Source organism: Maylandia zebra, linkage group LG18 (genome assembly GCF_041146795.1).
Source record: "Maylandia zebra isolate NMK-2024a linkage group LG18, Mzebra_GT3a, whole genome shotgun sequence".
Taxonomy (NCBI): domain Eukaryota; kingdom Metazoa; phylum Chordata; class Actinopteri; order Cichliformes; family Cichlidae; genus Maylandia; species Maylandia zebra.
The window spans coordinates 12308974-12327802 of record NC_135184.1 but is presented as its reverse complement, the minus strand read 5'-3'; the positions used below and the strand labels follow the sequence as shown (position 1 = coordinate 12327802).

At 37.6% G+C, this 18829-nt stretch overlaps 1 protein-coding gene across 1 annotated transcript in view; it reads right to left on the bottom strand.

The window, feature by feature from the left end:
* Positions 1–18829, bottom strand: part of LOC101468210 (dynein axonemal heavy chain 8) — a 37173-nt gene that overhangs the window by 4599 nt on the left and 13745 nt on the right. Inside the window, exons 22-82 of the mRNA XM_004555381.4 lie at positions 18574–18706; positions 18370–18476; positions 18184–18290; positions 18013–18091; positions 17755–17878; positions 17184–17350; positions 16961–17087; positions 16577–16812; positions 16203–16307; positions 15963–16076; positions 15809–15871; positions 15548–15648; positions 15275–15412; positions 14926–15166; positions 14614–14813; positions 14203–14356; positions 13946–14109; positions 13524–13626; positions 13090–13194; positions 12646–12807; positions 11995–12219; positions 11695–11867; positions 11429–11607; positions 10906–11093; positions 10737–10823; positions 10546–10653; positions 10334–10468; positions 9986–10147; positions 9658–9904; positions 9325–9566; positions 9078–9218; positions 8759–8990; positions 8525–8667; positions 8300–8434; positions 8079–8201; positions 7587–7800; positions 7399–7508; positions 7151–7314; positions 6882–7074; positions 6657–6779; positions 6442–6572; positions 5999–6152; positions 5679–5843; positions 5287–5513; positions 5036–5154; positions 4833–4936; positions 4533–4709; positions 4274–4441; positions 3380–3595; positions 2997–3134; positions 2777–2904; positions 2457–2628; positions 2205–2360; positions 1963–2118; positions 1698–1880; positions 1418–1523; positions 1074–1326; positions 710–900; positions 499–620; positions 302–417; positions 1–203 (exon numbers count right to left, since the gene is read on the bottom strand). Coding sequence (XP_004555438.1) covers positions 1–203; positions 302–417; positions 499–620; positions 710–900; positions 1074–1326; positions 1418–1523; positions 1698–1880; positions 1963–2118; positions 2205–2360; positions 2457–2628; positions 2777–2904; positions 2997–3134; positions 3380–3595; positions 4274–4441; positions 4533–4709; positions 4833–4936; positions 5036–5154; positions 5287–5513; positions 5679–5843; positions 5999–6152; positions 6442–6572; positions 6657–6779; positions 6882–7074; positions 7151–7314; positions 7399–7508; positions 7587–7800; positions 8079–8201; positions 8300–8434; positions 8525–8667; positions 8759–8990; positions 9078–9218; positions 9325–9566; positions 9658–9904; positions 9986–10147; positions 10334–10468; positions 10546–10653; positions 10737–10823; positions 10906–11093; positions 11429–11607; positions 11695–11867; positions 11995–12219; positions 12646–12807; positions 13090–13194; positions 13524–13626; positions 13946–14109; positions 14203–14356; positions 14614–14813; positions 14926–15166; positions 15275–15412; positions 15548–15648; positions 15809–15871; positions 15963–16076; positions 16203–16307; positions 16577–16812; positions 16961–17087; positions 17184–17350; positions 17755–17878; positions 18013–18091; positions 18184–18290; positions 18370–18476; positions 18574–18706 — 9439 coding nt within the window. The remainder of the gene's footprint in view (positions 204–301; positions 418–498; positions 621–709; positions 901–1073; positions 1327–1417; positions 1524–1697; positions 1881–1962; positions 2119–2204; positions 2361–2456; positions 2629–2776; positions 2905–2996; positions 3135–3379; positions 3596–4273; positions 4442–4532; positions 4710–4832; positions 4937–5035; positions 5155–5286; positions 5514–5678; positions 5844–5998; positions 6153–6441; positions 6573–6656; positions 6780–6881; positions 7075–7150; positions 7315–7398; positions 7509–7586; positions 7801–8078; positions 8202–8299; positions 8435–8524; positions 8668–8758; positions 8991–9077; positions 9219–9324; positions 9567–9657; positions 9905–9985; positions 10148–10333; positions 10469–10545; positions 10654–10736; positions 10824–10905; positions 11094–11428; positions 11608–11694; positions 11868–11994; positions 12220–12645; positions 12808–13089; positions 13195–13523; positions 13627–13945; positions 14110–14202; positions 14357–14613; positions 14814–14925; positions 15167–15274; positions 15413–15547; positions 15649–15808; positions 15872–15962; positions 16077–16202; positions 16308–16576; positions 16813–16960; positions 17088–17183; positions 17351–17754; positions 17879–18012; positions 18092–18183; positions 18291–18369; positions 18477–18573; positions 18707–18829) is intronic.

The following is an 18829-nucleotide window of genomic DNA, read 5'->3' as shown; positions in this document are numbered from 1 at the left end:
TAAGTTGAAGTTTCTTAGCTAGTGCTTCAATTTGCTCTGTGGGATCTGAGCCCATAGAAAGGAAGCAAATTAAAGGGGTGCGAGGGTCACTTTCCTCCCATGTGCTGTGAAGGTTCAAGATGACAGGCTCAGCAAACCTTATGCCCAAAGAATCTCCCACATATTTTACAGCCTGAGACAAGGTACGGTCAGGACACCAGGACCTGTGGGAAAAAAACCCAAACTTATATGGTTATTGTCTTGTGTATGTATGTGTGTTTAAAAACACAACCACATAAAAAGACCAGCAGGACAATCCAACCTTATCAACAAGAGTTTATGGAAAACATCAAGAGAGTTGTATCCATCTGGAATGACACCTTCTTCTGGTGCATCAAGACTGACCCAAGCTTTCCAATGTTTTCCACTTTGAGACACCTATAAAATATATCAATATTAACTCTGTAAGTACACAACAGCAGAAACCTCAAATTTATGATCTGTGGAAAGTAGCCTCACCTGCTTTACAATGTTTGTGAATTGTGGCAATTTGCTGAGCTCCACCAAGTTTAGCCATACCATATCCAAGATCCAACTGAATGGTTTTGAGGGGCAGGTCTTCAGGTCCAGAGCCGCTCCACCTATTTAGACATTTAATGAGCTCATCATGTTTTATAGCAATAACAGAAAGGTGCAAAATTACATTTCCTGGAAGTGCCGATGACCTCACCTTTAATAAGAACCTGAAATTTGTTGTGCTCTATTCTGTTATTCTGTATGTCAATCTTGAGGGCCAGCAAAAGGGTAAAGATGAACTTGTGGTTTTCATACAAGCCTCTGACGGTGTATCTGAACACCTCAAAAGTCAGATATTCAATGATGTTTTCAATTCGCTTCTGAGTTTTTGGGGACTTTTCAGACCTGCAAAAACAAATTCACAGTAAGAGTAAGTAGACTCTTACTTGCTTACTCTTACCTTACTGTTAGAGTAAGCCATACTTACTCTAATGTGAATTTTATCAAAGCCTTATGCTTCATACTTCATAAGAGACACACATTTTTCAGTATATAAACTGGTACTGGTGAAAACATACCTTTCCAGTGACAGGTCAAAGATTTTCAGGAACTGACTCAGGGACGTCTGGTACATGACATTAACCATGCTCATCTCTGTGATGAGGAAGTAAAGGATGCTGCCTCGAGAGGCAACAGGACGATATTCTGCTTGAGCTATATAGATCTTCACCTCTGCTTCTGCTGCAACGCTGAGCTTTGCACTAACTTCTGCTGCGGTTTGCTTAGTTGTAGTCAGAATGCCGATCATGGACTCGTCATCAACTAAAGAACCTTTAATCACACAGAAACAGCTTTTTTAATAGAGCAGTAAATAAAATACAAGTATGTCTTAGATGTTAACATACAGAAGAAACAGGGTTACCCTTAGTACTGCTGAGTTTGTACAGCAGGTTGTCTTCCAGCTCTTGCATTTTTCTCTTATTAGCAGTCACATCTTTAATTAGCTTTAGTCTTTCGGCTTCTAATTCCTATTAAATAAATAATTGTAAAATTTCTGTGTAACCAAATGCCCCATCAATATTACATGCGGGATACTGAAATAACTTTTCATCAAACACATTAAAAAAATGCACTGATTTTCACAATTCATTAGTACATTTTCTACCACTAACCAATGTGAGGGGAGACTGTTTTCCACTGACCTGTTTCTCTCTGAGGATAACACGGCCAAGCAGCTGGTTCTCTAGACCCTTCATGTTAACAGTGAAATCAATGATGGAAGTCTTGGCACTGACTTCTGGGGAATATGCTGGATTGGGCAGCTTGGTGGTTATATAGAGTTGGAAACCATCCATTACATTTACTTCTTTGTCTCCCACTTTGACCTAAACAAATCCGATTTATGAGACAGCATGGTTTAAAGAAGTAGACGTAAAGATTGTTGAATGTTAATGGTTTGATGTTTACCTTGAAACTTGTCCCAGATTTGACGAAGTTTTTCTCAAGGACATTGTCCAGCACAGGATCCAGATCCTCAGCTATATCTTCAATGAGCAGTGGATTTCCCAAAGAAAGAGAGTCTTCCAAATGATTACGAAAGAACTTGTGCTTCAGTGATGTGACCTGAAAAGACAAGACAGCTTGCCTCCATAAGATGCATAACTAAAACAACCAAGTTTGTTAAAAGTTTGTTGTAATCGACAAAGTACTTGGAGTGAATTGGCCATTTCTTTTTTCTTTATCCAAGCCTTTCCCTGAGTCTGAGGATCAATGAGGAGGGGATATCTTGTTGCTTTTGAGACAATGATACCATTCTGCACAGACAGGTCATCTCCAGGGAGTCCCTGAAGGTTCCACTCACTTATCTTAAACAAAAATAGGATGATAAAAGTCTTTAATAAGTCACAAATATCCTTTGAGATGCTAGTAGATATGCAGAATTAGATTTATTTTGTTCTTACAGTGGGAGGGTCCACTAGGGCAGAAATGATGTTGAGATTTTCTGTAAAAGGGATTTTATTACTCTTGAGCTCTGCCTCCCAGATGTCCTTCAGCAGGATGTCACGGAAACTCTGGTTGAACGGCCCGCAATAAGACAAGAAACCAGTGAGCTGCAGCACGTCACCCACCAGTCTGCCAAGAAGAACAGAAGCAACTTGCCTCATTATTATTCTACCCCAATCAATACACTGCAAAACTGCAAGCAAACATGCAGACATGAAAAACAATCCCTTCCTAATACAATATTTCAATATAAAATGTGATTTTCTTTGTAACCTACCTGTTTATCTGTGATTTAAATTCTTTGCTCTGCTCTGTCCAGCGAACTTTCTCTCCACTAAGTCCATCAATAAGTGCAGATGCAGCCTGCATTTTATTCTTGCATTTCTCAGCATCATCCAGCAGGTCCTAAAAAAGACAAAACCTTGAATGATCTACAATTTCAAATTCTACATAAAGGTTTATGCAATATTAATAACATTTATCAGGGTGTACTGCACCTGTTTTTCTTTCATAGCAGCATCACATTTGGCCTTGACTTTGTCAAACTCTGCTTGCTTCTCAGCAAGCTGAGCCTCTGCATTCATTAGTTCATTATTTGCAATTCTTAGTCGGTTTTCTTGAACAGCCAGGTTAGCCTGGAGAAAGATAAAAGACACTGAGATTCACAAAAAACATATGAGGCACAGAAGTTTCATTACACATACTAACTAATATAAAAAGGCTATGAGCTAGAAGCTAGGATTAAAAAATATTGACCTCTAAATTACAGACTCAAAGAGGCTGAAAGAAGAAAGCTTAACAATACAAGTACAACAGTCCCATGTCAGATCTACTTTGTAAACAAATTATGTCTCTCTGTCACATTGAGCATTAACATCACCTTAAGTGGCAGCACTTCTTTGTTGATCCCAAAGAATGTGGACATAGCCCGGGTCCATGCTAGCAGACCAGCTACATTACCACACACCTTCTTTGCATTTTCCATTGTGTAATCTTCCATATCAAAGTAAGGAAGTAGCAGTTCTACTGATTCCTCATTAATTTTGTCTTTCTGGAAATGTTGGAGGGACGTCATGAAACCAGCAGCACTCATAAGCTAAAAGAGGACACAAACATATGGCAAAGGTATCAAATAAAATAGCATTCAGTGATGTGCAACTCTCATAAACCTATATTTTATTCTCAGGAGACTACAGAAAACATCAGATGTTTAAAGTGAGAAACATACCATTTAAAAAATGAAAGATTCAGCACAAAGCCATGCTGTTGTGATAGAGGTATGAGGATGAGGATGCAGTGTCCATGTTTTCCAAAGATTTCCAAATTTTAATTCAACTGATTATAGAATAGTTTTCCACTTTTAAACAGGATTTAGCCCAGGGACGACAGCAATGTTACTGCATCATGTGCAGACTTGCAGGCATGGTGAACTGTTTTTAACTGACAGTACCTAATCCCTTGTGGTGTTTTCCATGACATAATCATGCCTGTTTTTAAACAAACTGTATCATATTGATTTTTAGATTTGCCCTCTGCACACAGATTTCTCAAGATCTTCATAATCGTGCAATAATATTATGTAGATGATGAGCTATTCAGTCTATCTATATTGAGGAACACTGCTGTCAAATCATCTAATTGATTTGTTACCAAGTAAGCTAATTAAGCTAATTGGTTGCAAAATGTTTCTCCTAATATTTAAATATTAGGCCTTAAACATTTTGCTGGAAAATAACTCCATTTAGTGAGTTTTTATAAGAAACGTTTTTGTTACCTTCAGTGCTTCTGCCCACGATGGCTTAAGACACTGTCGTTCAGGATCAATGGAGACAGAGTCTAACTTCTTTTGAAACAAGAGAAGGCAGGAGTCCATGATCCGCATAATCAGATGTGGCGGCTTGGCTAATTTTCTCACAGTGGCAATATCAGTTGGCTTTATGGTCTGTAAAACATTTAAAATATATGTACTGTGTACATACAGTATATATGAGAGAAGTACTTGTGTATGTAAAAAGTAATCACAGAGGTCTCACATTCAGTGCGGCTTTAGCCTCTTCTAAAGCTGGTTTAGCAGCCTCTAGTTTAGCTTCAGCAACAATCTTCTCCTTTCCAATCCCCTCCACAATTGTCTGGGCTTTATCCTTCACAACTTGGACCTCATTCTTTACAATTGTAGCAGCTTCAGCACTGACTGTTACCTCTGCCAACACCTATGTAAACGTAAAACAAGAGTTATAAAATGTGTAAAATATATACATAATACACATAACATTATGTCTATAAGTTGTGCATTTTGGGAGGGGGGGTCACAGGAACCACTATGTATTATTTACCTTGTCAGCTTTGAGAGATGCTACAGCAAGCTCTTTTTCCTTTACTTTCAGTTCTTCGGATAGCTGAGCCACAGACTCACTAGCCTCTTTTAGTTTCTCCAACCCTGGAAAACAATAACAATTTGAAAACCCCTTTTACCTGAATAATCTTTGCAAAGTAATCCATACATGCCATCTACAGATTTCCTATTGAACTTTCTTACCAACATTCATGCGTTCTGATAGTATGTTGATGCTGTTATACTTTTCAGTGTACAACGTTTTGTAACCATTTACAAAAGAGAGGTAGGATTTAGGGGTAACGTGAGTTCGTCTTCGGAATCTAAAAGATAATAGATACAATGCTGCATTGATGTAAAATATAAATTATATACAAATAAAAGAAAAATTTAAATTACATACATGAATATAAAATCATTTAAATGTATATAAAAATATCTTCTGTGTTTTCTACCTCTCAAAGTAGCTTTCACATGTGACAGATACTTTGTCATGGTATGTTCCCATAGCCGTCACCACAGACGCTTTGACTTCAGCAGAACAAACCATATTAAACTCAGACAAGAAATAATTGGATACAGCCACCAAAGCCTCATTTGGCCAAGGGGTGAACCAGTCCATCGTGCAGCCAGAAATCAACCCTGGAAACTTCAGAGACCGGGAGCGAAACTTCGGTCCCACCTGTCAAGGTTGTGAGACAAAATGTGCTTCACCACAGACTCATACAAATATGTCTTTGTGTGTCTTTAATGTAATATTATAAACAATACAGGTGAACAAACAATACAAAGTCCCAACATCTGAGTCACTGCTTTTGTGAAACAAGCATACAAATCTTTGACGTACCGGTGAGAAGCAAAGAACAACATGGAGATTCTTTCTTGACCGTGAAATAAAATACTCGTAAAGGTTGTCAAAAGTTGGTGGAATACGAGGAAACTCCTTTTTCATCACAGGTATTAGCTTCTGGGTGATCTCTTGGATCTCATCTTTAGCAAAAAGATTGGAAACCTGCAAACAGTCAATTCACTATGAAGTCATCTGGACCAAATATGGCCACAAACGTGGCAGTTTTTAATTACATGGTCTAAATTTTGACTTTCAGCTTGGATCAAAGTGGATTTTTGTGGATTTAAATATATCTGAATTTTTTTAAAGATCCCCACCTCTCCAGATGAAAGAACATTGTTGAGGTACTCAAGGAAGGCCTCATTCTTGATATCATTATCAGTAAAGATAAAGGTGATGCCTTTGCCTTCAGCCCCAGCTGTCCTATACAGCACTTTCAGGTCATCCAGGAAATTGGTCATGTTGTATGTTCTAAGAAGAAGACAAACACTATAAATTCTGCTAATTAGCTAAACCCCAGATGATGCACATGTGTTTACATGCCATAACATGCCAGGTGCAACCATGTGTTTTCATCATGCTTTTGACCCTCAATCTATGGCTTGTGGATCCCTGGGGCTCCAGGGGACCCAGTTTAAGAGCCACTGGTATAAGGTCCTTACCTTATAATATAAGCAGCTTGAGGTAACTGTTGTGAATTGGCACCATATTGATAATATTAAATTGAGCTGAACTGAAGTTTTAGTTTTTCTGTTCTTACCTGGTCAATGTGATCTGGAAGACGTGGTATCCAGCTATGAATGAGGCTAGCCGCGTAAGGCTCTGTTTACCTGATCCTCCGACACCCACAAGCAGGGCATTTCCTTGGTCAGTTCGAATTATTCGTGAGATCTAAAGCATTGGAAATCTTCAATAAATCAGCATTAATTGTAGCCAGATATAAAGGAAATGTATTCGTTGGGCTTGTAGTCTGACCTTGACGAGATGAGTCATTGCATCTGTGAAGAAAACCAGATCCAGAGTCGAGCCTCTTATGATCTCATTGTGTTGAGTCTGATACATCATTAGTTTCTCTGATAAGAACTTGAAATTTGGCACCTGAAAAAGTGAGCGTTTTCTTTCTGATTAGTATGACAGCTTTCTATATCAATGTTCAACTGTATCAATATTGTACTGTGGCTATAAATACAAATCTTTTACCAGTTCATAAATTTTAGGGGCATCAAAACACGCATCCTCCCCTTCTTCTCCAGTTGGCTCAGGTGCATCGCGGAGAAAGTCCACAAAGTATGGCTCAGGATGAAGTTTTGGGACAAGGCTAGGCTCAACATGCTCTTGGATCACCCGGGATACACCCTTCTCAAACCACTCTCTGTCCTCTGAGCAAATAAACCTACAGCAAAATGATGTTTCAATTTTAGCATCTTTGTTCTGCTTATAAAGTGATTTGATGGATGTGAGAACTTTACCTGTCAGCAATCACCCTTGCACATTCACTCTTGAAAAGAGCCAAGAGGGTAGGTATATCATGACACTCCTCTGCCTTGATGTTTAACATCCCTTGCCAGATCCGAGACAAATCTCTCAAATTGAAAATGTAGTGGAACTTGGATGGTGTGGGAAGCATTTTTACCTTCAATGTGAAATCATCGAATAAGATGTCTTTATTAATACATCCACTTTTATAATCTGTTCACATCATCTTTTAAGTAGTTACCTTTGTCCACTGCCATAAAATCCTCCCAGCAGATACAAGATGCTTAACCATATCTGAAATGCTCTGCTTGAATTTTCTGCATTCATGGAAGTAACCACCACTAATTATACCTGCAAAAAAATTGCATCAAAATAATCTATTTGTTGATACAACTAGTAATGAGGGGAAACAAATTTTGAGGTACTTACCAAAGATCTTATCAATTGAAGTATTTGATGGCAGAGTACAGTTAAAGACAGTAAACTGCCTCTTGAGTCTTTGAGGGATGTCATTTCTCCCACCACCAGGGTGAATCATGGCAGCAAGTATCTGCACATCTTCAATAGTGGAGAAGTCTCCTGGTTTGTCCAGACTGTACATGCCACTCATTTCCATCATCTGTCGAACTATCTCATTGGTGATCTGGTTTGGAAAGTTATATAAAGGAGTTATGCCTGAATTACTGTTCAGTGGAAAATCTACACCGTAACCTTCCACATAACCTGACATGCACCTTCTAAAAATGCATTTATGCATTTACGTGTTTTTGGTTATGTCCTAAGTTATGATGTAGATTTCCCAGAGAAGTCTAAATCAAACTTTACTAAGACTGGAAGCAACATGAAATAGTAAACAGTATATTTGCTGTTTTGTGTATTTTGTAAAATAAATATATTATATACATATATATATATAAATACCTGATCTCCCCATTCATTGACAACTGGCATGTTTATATCATCAATAAAGACTGTCATCCTGCGTCCTCCTGGGGGTCCATAGGTGCTGCCAATTCTTTTCTCAATGTAACTTTCCACTGTTCGCTGTATATGTATGTATATAAAAAAGCTTTTACTAACAAAAAGCCATATAGAATTTGATAAAGATAAATATAAAGAACATTTTATAGGTTACATTTTACCTGAAACATTAGGGGTTCTGTTGCAGATGAGAAGTTCAGCGTCTTTGATAGGTCTGTCTCAGGATCATATTTTTTTGTGTAGCTTTTTATCATCACAGTTTTAGCAGTTCCTTGTTCTCCAATGAGCAGCACAGCCTATTTATACACAAAATTTAACTGTAACAGAAGTACATACCAAGGATAAACATATGCTCTTTTATTTAATATTCATATTTTAAAGGAGACCTTGTGTTGTTTAGCAATGGTATCCAGCAAGAAAGAAGTTCTTGTGTTATCCACATTGGGAACAAGAATAGAAGTGTAGTCAGGCAAATGGTCAGTTGGATAGATATAATCACCCACATGGTTGTTCCAATGACACCAATCACCTGAAATAAAAGATGAAGCTCTTATAGTAATTACATTTCAAAATGCAAAAGACAGCATAGGGGGTTTATGTATTGTATAAAATGTTTTTACCATTTGTGCCAATCATGTACTCAAACATAGTTTCCCCTGGCCGTGTTGGAGGAACATCAATATTGCTTTCATGACCTCTGATGTAAGTCTCTAGTTTGTCTCTATCATCTAACTCCAAAATGGCTCCAAGGCTCCACATCAGACAGAAGGCAAAGAGACGCTCAAGGTGTTTGCTACCAGCAAAGCCTCCTGTCTCCTTGGTTGGGAGGAGGCCTTCCAGCAGATTCACAGACTGAAGGTGGAACATAATGAGACAATTCAATATTTCTAATTAATTTAGAAGCATCATCAATTTCTTCTCATTTGTCAGAATACATACCTGCATTACATAGTTACACTCCAAAAGCTCCATTTTGGGTTTAAGGTTCTGCTTCATATACAAGTAAGCATCCTCAAATATCTTGTCATATAAACTTAAAATACTTTCTGCCTCCTTTGCATTGCGCTTGTTAGCCCATCCCTAAAACATAAAGGCCACATTCCATCTGAATACAGTATTGTAACAGCAGCACTGATTCTTTTCTCCAAACAGTTTTTGAATGGAAAATTTCAAAAAACAAGCCTACCCTGAGTATGGGTTTCCAACTGAGAGCTGATGAGCTCATGAAGACCATACCCACCCGGGACACTGTAGCAGGGGAGGCATTATCCATGTTGTGCACCTCAAACACCAACTTGCAACATGGTGACATTGTGATGCGGTCACCATTAGCCAAGGTCAGTGTTTTGTTATCATCCAACACAGAATTAAGATTCTCAATCCATATGGCGTCGACAGGACCATCAAGCACAATCCATATGAACTCCCCTGAAGTGTTCACATTTTAAAGAAATGAAAAATTATATATATATATATCTGTGTGTGTGTGCGAATATTCATTAAATATTGTATCATAAACCTTTCTTAGCTTTGAGTGTCCTCCTCCATAGTGTGGAAAATATCCCATCTGTCCAATCATTGGTGGCTGCATCAAGACGGCCAAACATCTGCGCAGCAGTGATTGCTTTGGGGTTCATGCGCATCTCCCTATGCAGGTATCCACATTCAGTCATAGCTCGCATGAGAATGTTGATGACTGTGGTCTTCCCAGCTCCACTTGGTCCTAAAGTCATCAGCCCATGGCGCACTCGTGAAGTCTCATAAAGCTGATAGTGATGTATCAGTAAGAAAGAGTTATTTCCAAACAAAATCCAAATAACAACAGCAGATGAACATGCAGATGGTACCTGAACAAGCTTGAGATTCCAGGGAGGATGGTTGATTATACCGGCTGACTGCACTTGATGGGCAACAGCTGCCTGAAGTTCAGCATATGTGCTACTATCCAGCTGGATACCAGGGAACAGGTCATTGATGAGACTGAGGAAAAGTGACTCATCCTCATCCACCTGAAACACATGCACATTACATATATATATATATATATATATATATATATATATATATATATATATATATATATATATATATATATATATATATATATATATATATATAAATATATATACATACACACACACACATTACTGTCAAATATTTGACTGCTGTCCTTTAGCACTAGGTTTGTGTCATACCAGTTTAGACAGATTCATGTCACGCAGCACTCTCATGACAATGCTGGACTCTGTGTCATCAGGCCGTGCTCTTTTAGCAGCCCCAAGTGTTCGTAACACGGACAGGATGTTCCTCAGGCCAAAGTCATAGTGGACCTAACAAAGCAAGAGCTTAGCTTTAGAGGGTTAATAATTGCTTATTATAGGAACTAAACTGGCCACAGGATTATTACCTGTTTTGTAAGTTGTTCTTCACACAGTTTATAAAGAACAAAAAACTTCTGGGCTAAGATGATGTTTTCATTGAATCCACAACTGGCTAGCTTAACTCTCATGATGATCTGTCAAAGGCAATAGTGAAAACGAATTAGAACTTAAACAAAACAGACAATATTTCTCCCTAGAAAAACTAATCTTTACCCACCTGTCTGTCTGGCACCATCATAGAAACCGTCCTGAATTGCACTTTTAAATTTTCAGGAAGTTCCTGACGACCGGCATATCCGGGATTCTATGTATTGAGTGACAACATGTTTTATTATATTCATACTAAACATCTGCTGCCTAGTAAACATATAAATCCTGTATCTTACCATAGTGATAAACAGGCCAAACTCTGGATTCAGATCCACAGTGTCTCCATCAGTAAAAATAAATGTGCTCTTCTGGTTCTTGCGTGCCGTCAGAACTATGTAGATCTGCTGAGCAGCAACAGAGAGCACTGGCAGGTCGATTCTGTTGAACTCATCAAAACAACCCCAGGACCCTGACTGCGCGAGGCCTGAAAAAGAATGAACAATTTACCAAATGTGCATATTTTTGGAATGTGAAAAGCAGCTGGGAAATCTGAGTAACAAAACATGCAAACACAACTGAAGACCCTCGTAGATTTGAACCTAGAACCAAAATCTTTCTATGAGCAGCATAAGATAAAATGAAATCTGAGTGTTTTGCTCATTAATCCAGGTAAGGAAATCCCAGAAAGTTGATTCGGCTCACCTGGATGTCAAGACTGAAGAAGTCACTTGGGTGAGAGATGAAATGTTTCTCCCACTGAAAATGCTACACAATACATTTTCTAAGATATCTGATAATTTGATTAATTACTTAGGATACCTTTATAAATCCTTCCAAGTCCTCTGAAGTCCATCTGGTCAGAGCAGTTGAACACTACAACATACTTGCCAAGACAGCGACCCATGTCTTTGGTAGTTTCAGTTTTCCCAGTTCCAGCCGGTCCTGCAGGGGCTCCTCCCATACTCATACCTAGAGCTTGGGCTAGTGTGATGTAGCACCTAGGTAAACAAGAAGGGGTTAATGAATGTACCTTAGTACTTAAATCTATATAAAAAGTAATTAACAAAATCTCATTATTTACTTGCCTGTCTGTCAGTGGAGTGATGACCAGACGATCAGTACAGCCTAGAAACTCATTCTGATAAATGAAGTCAACATTAGTAATAGACACAATGACCTTATCCAGGTAGCCCCTGAAGTAAAACCTGCTCTGCTTCAGCCATTCGAAGTCGCCTACAGATTTTATACGCTTTTTCACCTGAGGAAAAAGCAGGACATGAAGAGGAATGGTTGACCATAACAGTTTAATAATAAAAAGTTATCTGTGATAGTAGATATGGACAAGTAGCATTTATCCAAAAATAAAAAAATAACAAAAAACTCACTAGGTCATTAAATATATCAGTCTGGTGCACATGAATTGTGACAAGTGTCTCATATTTGACTCTGTCAAATTTGCTGAGGTCATAGGTTGTTTGCTTGATGAGTGTAGTGAGCAGACTCAGTAATTTCTTTTGGGTAAGAGACATGATGTGCTTGTCATCTTCTGTATGGTGCAGGGCCTTCTCTGCATCTCTTGTCCAAATCATTTGGATTCCCAGCAAGCCCACCTAAAAAGTACGAATCAAACAATACACGAAAAGATGCGTCATGTATAGTACATACAGGTAAAGTGGTAGAAATATGATGCTACATGAAAGGTACTACTGTCAAAGATATCCATACTTGTTATTTTACAAACGTTGGAAAAAGAATGAAAAAGAACCATGAGATCTGTTAAGCTGCCTCTGCCACTGATAAAGGCAAGAAGGAAATGTGACATGAAAACAAACAGTCATGTTGCTGGATAGTTTAATCTTAGTAATGAGAGAGTAACGTCTCAAATCTTTAAAATCTTGAATCCCTTTAAACACTACTAAATGGCGGTTGGTATTACAGATGGAAGAAAAAAAAATCTCTGTTACACTTAAATGAACAAAATATTTTAAAAACTCATGAAAAAGATTTTACTAACAGCCACAATTCAGTCTTCCTACCTGTGCTTGAAATCTGTTGAGAAAAGCAAGAAGATCAAACTCCTCATCGTCTATCTCTAGATCTGCAGCTCTGATAACAGAGTGCAGTGAAGCCTGTTGTTGCACCAAAAGCTTCCTAAGCCAGATCTCAACTTCTCCCTGAGCCATTACAGGACTCTCTAGCTGAAAACACAGAAACACATTTGCTATGTTGTACCACACCTGTGATAAAAATTGGAAAAATATTTGCTGACAGCCTCAATTGAACCTTATTCTTTTTGAATATCTATTTATTGTACCCTACACTTGTCTGTAGAAAATAGCAATCTGATATAAATTTAACTTTAATTTGAATTTGACTCTGTTGACCGCTTGCAAAAGTTATTTGCACTAAACGTAACAAATGCAATTCAACATATAGTTGTATTATAGCTCTAAACTGAAAATGCAAATAGCATTAAATACCGGCAGTTTTTCCCCTTCTTGTGAAATAACAGCTATGATCTTGTCATATTCTGTTGTGTGAAACTCAGCTTCTTTTACGTTGTCAAACACTCCAAGAAGATGTGCCTGAAAAACAAATGCATCTACAATTATTTTTGCTATTTTACCCAAAATCAAAAACCCAAAAGAAAAAAAAGAGAGAGAAAAAAATAAACAAAACCCAAGAAATCAGATTTCAATACACAAACCATTTTCTTAATATTTCTATCCTGATCGTCTCATTCTTTGCCCATGAAAACTCCAAATTTAAATTGTATTTCTTATTTGCTAAGATGAGTTTTTAACATATCTACGCAGACAAACAAATTAGGCCTTTTGCAGTAGCAGTATAATTACATTGTTTTATACTTTTTATTTAAATTTAAGTTTCTTACAGTGGCAGTGAATGTTCTGACCTGAATTGTGTGAGAATCACTGGCTTGTCCAAGGATTTCCAAAAGGGCAGGATCAGACACAAAGAAGAACCGTGGAAACAAGAGTCTCTTTTTCTCAAGATACCTGTGAAACAAGATCATATCATCTGCAGTGTACACAATGAACACAGAAGTATTGTTATAATTATGGGGCCCATTTATTCAATGCTTTTCTTTTTGTTGCAAAGCATCTGTGGGTGACAAAAGGACAAAAAGGGGTAGAAAAGGAGTAATTATACTGCATAAAAAGTGCTTGAGTAAAAAGCTAATTAACTAAATAGTTAAATAATGTCATGTAAATTTTTTTAAAGACTGAGCTACTTTTCTGCTTTTCTTTTTACCCTCCACTGTTGCAACCAACAGAAAGACGCAAACTAAAACAAGGATGGTGCCAAAAAAATTACCCTGCAAGAGATTTCTGACAGAGCTCTAGTTGTTTCTGAAGATCTGGAAGCTTTTCTCGCAGAGAGGGATCACCTACACAGCACTCCACAGCATTTGGGACCTTTTGTGCTCGCCGCATGATTTCAGTCCAAGACTTGTCAATATTCTGAAATTGATTTGCTTCCTGCAAATGGAAACATTTTTATGTTAGCATTTACTTAAGGATGCTTTCAAAATTGTTATTTTCAGGCCACAGGGCAGAATTAATGAACTGTACCTGTGGCAGATCTTTGGCAATATCGCCCCCAACAAACACAGCCTCCAAATAGACCCACAAGTTTTGCACTATAACCCACTGTTCAATGACCTCAGATGATGTTGAAAGCTTGAAGACCCAATCTTGGATCTCTGCTTTGTGGAAGGTACTGTACCTGTACAAAGCAGACAAAGCTTGTTAAGTTCTTTAAGACATTGCAGAAATGGGAATATGTGTGGATATTTCACATCTTGAATGATTACACCCAAACTAATCTTTGTCACTACTAATGTTTCTGGGCTGAATGATTTGTTACAGTTAGGTAGGTCTTGCAGTCTTGCCCTTTTATTACTCCAAAGTATTAAAGTTTCTTGGAGATCAAGTTTATAAAATCTGTTACAAAATTATAAGCCGGGGTTTATTCTTTTCTACCTGTTGCTCAGCAGTGAACCTAGCACCATCAAACTGTCCTCCAAGTTGGTGAGAATCTCGGATGTTTCTGCTCCTTTCAGCATCAGTTCTCCTCTACTCTTAAATGTCATCAAGCTCAGGGTCTGAGCAGACCACAGCTCTTTTACTTGTGATAATTTGGCCTCAATATCCTTCTCCTTTACAGCTGATATGCAAATGTCCTACAAATACAAAAAGCCAAACTTGGGATGGTGCATACACATGAGCAAATCAAATCTATAAAAAAAATCTTGAAATCGAAGTATATTATAAATGTCAAATCTGCCAGCACACCTCAATGTCGTCCTTGTACGTCAACAAAGGCGCCTCCATGATGTTCTCAAGTGTAAACGTACTGGACTCCACCTCAAAATGGTGTCCAGTCACTTGTGCAATACGGTCCCAGTGTCTCCGTTTCATAGACTTGTTTGCCATCATTTCAAGAAGAGGACACGAATCATTAAAATCATCAATGGTCTTTTTTAGATCAAGAAAGGCTTGCCAGTCCTTTAGTGCTTTGGGTAGCTTCCGACACCTATAAAAATTGGATAATAAACTTTTGTTAAAATGACTACTCTTAAAAAAACATTCACTACACAACAAATTTTTAGGTCTGTAAGTTATAATAACAGATATACTCAACCTGTTCTGAAAATCCAGAAGTTCGCCATTGATCTTTTCAATATCCACTTGTATCCATAGTATCTTATAGTACCCACTAATCTTGTTCATCACTGCATCATACAGGCCATAGAGTTTTTGAAGCAGATCAAGCTCTTTTCTAAAGGAAGCATTAGGAAGCATAATATTTGAATATATTTTATAATGTGATAGATGTTAACACTTAGCATAGTATTAATAGAGATGCAAAAGTTATTCTAGCACAGAACAAGGTTTGATTTTTTTGCTGATGTACTTTTTCTTGTGTAGACAGTTGTATTCTGTAACTGGTAAGCCAAGAAGCTGCTGTCCAGAAGTATATGTGGTGAAGTTTCTCCAAAGCTCTTCAAATCTAGCCTGCAAACAAAACATACAATTAAATCTCGCAAGACTGTTTGTTAAATATGATTTTGATGTTTTCTTGCCCTATCAGCTCTCTCTTATCTAGTAATCATTTACCTCTAACTTATGTGAATGATTATAGATTTTCACACACTGAAAGAATTGAAACTGTCACCTGATAGATCTGAAGCCTGCGGCTGGCTTCTTGTGGAGCTAATCCTACAACCAAAGGGCCTTCCTGAAAAACAAGACATAAAATGAAGAATAGGTTAATATGAATACATTGATTTATTGAAAACCACCCGCACACAGTTTTTAAGATTACTCACAGAATCAAACTGTTCCATATAAGTGTCAACATCTTTTTGGAAGATAGCCACGCTCACGAGAAGGTCTTGTTTGAACTTGGGTTGCATACGAACAAGCTCATATTGCACCGATCTCTGCACAAGTCAATATCAAAAATAAAATCAAGATCACAGCTTATCACATTTACAACACACAAGATCACATTTATTTAAAAAAAAGTCATCAAACAAAATAGGCATTAATGTCATGATAATACTTACAGCTTTAGACTGCAGCATTGTGAATGAGTCTCTCAGACTGTACACTTCTTCTACTTCTCTTTTGGTCTCTTCTGCTTCATATTTTGTCAAAATTTCATATGCTTCCTGTAAATACATTCTTATATTTAAATGTTCAACATTTAGCTCACTCTGAACACGCAGGCCTCTCATTTATAACTAACAGTAGTAACAGTAGATAGTTAGGTACAATTAAAATTACATCCTCAAAATGTCTTTCACTAAAAATTTCTGGGCTTTATTTAATGTTGTTACTGGTACTCTGCAGCAGTTCATATCACTTTGTTTATTGTGTAGTGCTATTGCCAGTCCTTTGAAATATCTGCAGTTACACAATACACTTAAGAAACTGATACCTCAATGGAAATCAGTGTCATGTCAGTCTGTATTTCAGCTTCTCGAAGCGTAGACAGGGCCCCCATAGTACAGCGTACATCTTCCAGATTAGCCACAGGATGTGATAGCTGTATAAGGTAGTTGTTCAAATGTATGTGTGTGTCAGTCATTTTCTTCTTGTACCTCTCCTTCAGGTATTTGCAAATTAGTTTCTTCCAGGCTTTTGTCTCATCTGTTAGGGCCTTTTTCAGTGAACCTGTATATAAAGGAACTTAGCATTAGTCCTCCAGTTCTCAAACTAATAACCACCTACATGTGACATGTGTAATAAAACACACTAAATATCCAATTATCCAGTGGTAGCAGAATGGAATTCAATCCTGGTCCTCACAAATAAAAATTACCTGTTGTTAAATGAACAGATTCAAAAGCAATAACAGGCTTGATAGCTTGAATTTCTTGCTCAACTGAGTCATAGTGTTCGATTTCAGATGTAATGTGGATCAAGGATGGTTTGCTTGCCATGAATTCCTTTGTAGAAATTAAGAGAAGGGATATGATAATGATATAACTATATGAAAGCAACAAGGAACATGTCATGGTGAAAGAAAATCAAAGACAACTAACTTTGACTTTAGCGTTTTTGTCCTCTTCCCAGATCGCTCTGAAAGTATTGAACTGTTTCAGAACATTGGCTGCTCGTCCCTTCTGAGAGTTGATTGCTGTTTTCAGAATGCCCACGAGTTTTTTGATGTCCTTGTGTTCCACAACAAAGTTAAATAAATGATCTCTTTCTGCAGAAACACAAATAAACAGTCAAAAGTACAACCAACGATTGTGCTAACAGCTAGCAGCTGACAGTTTCATTCAAAGTTTAACATTTACTTTTGTAAATGTTATTTTATGGGTGAGTGAGCCCATAAATTCAGCAGGAAAGTATAAAGGGAAACAGACTTCTACTGGACCAGAAGTCCATTTGCAACCACAACTATCACCATCTAGTGGCCTTCAGATAGAATGCAAGTTAGAGGCACCTCTGAAAGGTACTACCTTCATGTCTTACACAGTCCCCACAATAAGCTTAATATTTACAATCTTCATTCATAATAAAGGATGTCTTTAATTTAGGAGCTGTCATTCTTTGAACTTGTGCATCAAGTGTGTTTGCTCCTGTATGTGTATACTGATGGTGAGTTACCTGCTTTCTTCCTTTCATTAGGAGTGTACTCCCACTGCCAGGCAATGCTCTTGCTAACTTCCAACACAGAGTCAGTTAGTTGATTTATGGCCTGCTGGATTTCATCTAAAGTGGGAATCATTACCTGATAATGACAAATATCAGATATCAAAACTAGATTTTCTGTTCAACAAAACTTGCAAAGAATTCCAGATCTCTCTGTCCTACAATGCAAATACTGCCCCCTGAACATGTACTGAAAGAAAAGTAGAAACTCACCACGTTGGGTATATCCAGGTGGACTTCAGATTTTATTAGCGGAACTATCATAGGTTGAGGCTTGGATTTCTTGTAACTTCTGTAGTATATTGATGAAAATATGAAAGAGTTCTTTCTCTTTAACTTATGATACTGCACTGAGCACATACCAACTAACACAAATATACTTACATAGCACAACTAATCCTCTTTTTCAAGGTGTTCAGAGATGACTTTGTTGTTTTGAGAACTGCATCAAGTACCCTTGCAGTGAAGGATTCATAAAGCTTCTTAAACTCCTGAAATTAAAATTTGTATGCAAATCAGTGGGTCAGCTGCACATAGCAGAAGTGTTTTACAGTTGTTAGACAAATATACCTTTTCAAATTTAGTATTTTTGTCTTTCAATGAACTTTCTGCAGTCCCTCTCTCATCCTCATGAGCAATCGTGTGTCTCTCTCCAGGGAAGGTCATGGTCCTCCCGACTACAGTGTTGAAAGTGTGAAATACAAAAAATACATTTAAATACCTAATTTCTGCGTTCACTTGTATGCAACACTTAAAACTCTGCCTTGACATCACCTGACACAGGTTCCTCTGTCTTGTAGCCTTTTGGTTCATAAACAGCACTTAAAACAGTGTCCAGCTCTTTGATTGCTGTTTTGACATGACTACATTTGTAATTCAATGTTTTCGCCCACTTTTTACAAAGATTCTAAAAAGAGGTTGAGATATGTATTTGGTGAATAAGGCACAACTTATTTGTAAAGGCAAATTAAAAATGAGGAGAAGACTTTAGCAGAATTAAATTCATTTCGGTTGATAAACATCTAAAATT